We start from the raw sequence: 3,475 nt of genomic DNA, 5'->3' as shown, positions 1-3,475 counted from the left end.
AACATAGATGTACTACTGACTTCTATCACTTTATTGAAAGGAACAGTTAATGATTAATTATTTGACCAATCTTACATGTCTATATTTGTTTTCCTGAGTAACCACTTTGAAGAAATCAATATGTAATACAACAACCATTGTTAATTTCCTATCACCTTGTCTGAATTTCAGTATTGCTTGTATTGTTCTTGTGGTATTTTGTAAATGTATGTGTGTTTGTTAATATGTTTTTGTTCATTTATTTTTAAAAAATAAAATAAAATAAATAAAAGCAATGTCTTTTTGTTGTAATTGATTAACAACTCAATTTTATATCTCCCATATTGCTTGGTCCAAACCCATGCCCAGGATACTAAAGTGCTTATGAAGTGTTTCTTGCCTGTCTAATTACACAGTCTCAATATGCACAGAAATTGTGAATGAACTGAAAAATGCAAGCAGATACCATTTTACCTGTTCCATTTTGATCAGAAAACAATCAATGAAGTCCCGAGGATTGTTGATGTCCAGGGATTCTTGGTGTTCTTTTACTCTTTCCAAAACATAACTTTTTACATAATCAAAATTTTTAAGTATTTTCTTATGGATCCCGGGGAGATAATCAATGATAAAAGGAAAAGTATTGCAGACCTTAGAGAAAAAAAATTTTAGTAAATTAAAAACATGTAATGAAGACATATATGAACACCATAAGCCAAACCCCAAGTGAAAACTCTAGTAAATTAAAAAATGGTCTCTAGGCTGGGGATATAGCTCAGTGGCATAAGCACCTGCCTGGCAAGCACAAGGTCATGAGTTCTATCCCTGGTACCACAAAAAAAAAAAAAAGGTCTCTAAGATGAATGTGGTGGCACACTCCTGCAATTGCAGCAACTCCAGGGAGACTGAGGCAGGCAGACTACAAGTTCGAACCCAACCTGAGCAATTTAATGACTTAGCTGGTCCCTGTCTCAAAATTTAAAAAAAAAAAAATTAAGTGCTGGGAATACAGCTCAGTGTAGAGGACCTGAGTTCAGTCCCAAGCACAATCAAAAAAAAGAATTCTCCAACTCGAGAAGGAACATTTGCTTAAACATTTACAAGAGGTCTAGGGATATAGCTCAGCAGCAAAGTGCCTTGCTTGGCAAGCACAGCTCCTGAATTTGATTCCCAGGACCAAAAAAAAAACACATAGACATATAAAAGAATCTAAAGAGTGATAAACTTGAAGCTTTATAAATAAATGGATGCAACTAGAGACCATACTCATAAGTGAAATAAATCCGAACCATGTGTAAACACCATATTGTCTCCCTAGTGTAAGAACCTGAAAAAGTAAATAAAATATGAAAGGTACAATAGATATTGTGAAAGGGAAAGAAACTGCTTGATAGGAAAGAACAACTAGGATGAAGGAAAGGAGAAAAGAAAGAAGGAAAAATATATATACATATATACAAAAGATAGCTTAGATAATTGTACTACTAATTTCTATTGGTTTATTTAAAGTAACAGTTAATGTTTCATTTGTTTGATCAACCTTGCATACCTGTATCTGGTAATCTGAGCAACTACTCTGAAGAAAACAATAAGTAATACAACCATTGTTGATTTCCTATCATCTTGTTTTCAAATTCTATATTGTTGTTATTGTTTTTGTGTTGTGTTGTCTTTGTTTTTGTTATCTTGTTTTTGTTCTTTTCCCTTTAAAAAAATAAAATAAAATTTAAAAAAAAGAAAAAAAAAGATTCTTCTATGCAGATAAACTATTCCTTGAGCGAAGGTAACAAGAATTTCCTACACTCATACATTATTTTCATAACATTAAAGAATCTTTATGTCAGTTCTTTCATTTTTACCTACAACCCTGAAATACAGAATAACATAAATTGCTAAGATTCACATTTTATAGAGGACAGAGGTTAAGGAAGTTTGTACAACCTTATGTAGAGCACAGAGATACTTCGCACTATTTCTACTACTAGCAATCAGCCTCAGGATAGAGTCACAATTTTACAACTGGGAGGGGTGTAAAGATATCATGGAACCCAACTCACTATCTTATGGATAAGTACTTGTCCACAGAGTACACAAATTAAACTACTTCCGTACAATCATGCAATTATCTTTCAGGTAGAGTATAAGTTGTAACAGTTCAACAGAGGGCAATATTGTAATGTTTGGCTATGCTTCATACATGCCAAAGCCTGACTCCTGTCATCCTGACTTTTGCTACTTTCTCAACTAGGATTTTAACTGAAGGATCAAACAGTCCCCAGGATTCAAAGGTTCCTGACAAAGTCTGTCCTCCCAAACATTCTCCATCCTTGATGTCCTAAATTAGGATATTTCTGCCAAATAATGTGATGAAGAGGTCTCTAACTGTTGACTGGTAGACAAGCCTGTGGGTAATGGAAGCTTTCAGCAAGGACTTCAATCTCCATTGAGCACTGCAGATGTCCTTCAGAGTAATCACCAAGGACTGATTGGCAACTGAGTTTAGAGTTTGGCAAGGAAACTCTTGGCCCATGAGCTTGAACCCCAACCCCTATATGCAGGTAGTCATCTTCCTGTCTGTAAAATAAAGATCTGAGATATCTTTCTAAAGTGTTCATATCATGCCACTAAGATCTGGACAAGATTGTAGTATCCAAACTCTCACTTCATGGTAAGAATGGTAGGCATATGGTAGCCACAATAAATAGCCCATTCCTACACAAAATTTTCCAAAAAAAAAATCAAGTAAAAACTGTCACAATCAATTTTGTCAGAACTCTAGAAAATAGTCAAATGTTTACAACAACAGAAAGTCGCTTCTCAGCCTTTGGGTTAAGATCAAGTATAGTATAACGACCAAAAGAAATCTGAATCAAAAAGAGAGTGGGCAACATAAAAATGATAGGAAAGCTTTGTGACACTGTTTTTGCCTTTGTCCTACCTTCGCCCTTGGCGTAGCAGTGGCTCTGACAAAGACTGCCCTGTTACCATGTAGGAGAGAACAGCGATTGTGCTGCTCTGTCCTAGCCTGGCTGAGGACCACTGGAAGTATTGAAGCAAAGCACTTGACTTTGTGTCATCTAACTCAGAACTCACTGGGAGGAAGCAGTGGGCAACACTGCAAACCTTGTAATGCCACTAAGCAACCTGGCCGACCACCTGAGGCAAAAGAATACAGTTAAGGCACATGGTAGAACACTGCAACCCTGGGAAGGAAAGCTAGGGAGAGAGAAATTTTGGAAAATTAAGACATTCAAAAAGTGCTTACATGCATTATGTGATGTATTTTAAACTAGGAACACACCCAAGACAAAAGCTAAGAAAGGAGCTGAGAAGACCCTAAGCTTTAGTGTCTGCTCACTTCTAGCCTCTGCTTAACAACAAGTAAAGGTTGTAACACAGAGTACCTGGCCAGCACCAATCTGGACAAAACTTCCTCCCTCCATCCCTTTATTTTTAGCTCCTTTTTCTTGCTTTCCTATCTTCCTTCCATCTTTTC

General features: G+C 36.2%; 1 protein-coding gene across 1 annotated transcript in view; it reads right to left on the bottom strand.

Moving 5' to 3' along the window:
- Nucleotides 1–3,475, bottom strand: part of LOC102005616 (cytochrome P450 2C18-like) — a 105,087-nt gene that overhangs the window by 18,134 nt on the left and 83,478 nt on the right. Inside the window, exon 4 of the mRNA XM_013506232.1 lies at nucleotides 454–630. Within this exon, the coding sequence (XP_013361686.1) occupies nucleotides 454–630 (177 nt within the window). The remainder of the gene's footprint in view (nucleotides 1–453; nucleotides 631–3,475) is intronic.

Source organism: Chinchilla lanigera, unplaced genomic scaffold, assembly GCF_000276665.1.
Source record: "Chinchilla lanigera isolate Chin_1 unplaced genomic scaffold, ChiLan1.0 scaffold00106, whole genome shotgun sequence".
In the NCBI taxonomy this organism is placed as follows: domain Eukaryota; kingdom Metazoa; phylum Chordata; class Mammalia; order Rodentia; family Chinchillidae; genus Chinchilla; species Chinchilla lanigera.
The sequence above is the reverse complement of the archived record's forward strand: the minus strand, read 5'-3'. Positions and strand labels throughout refer to the sequence as shown.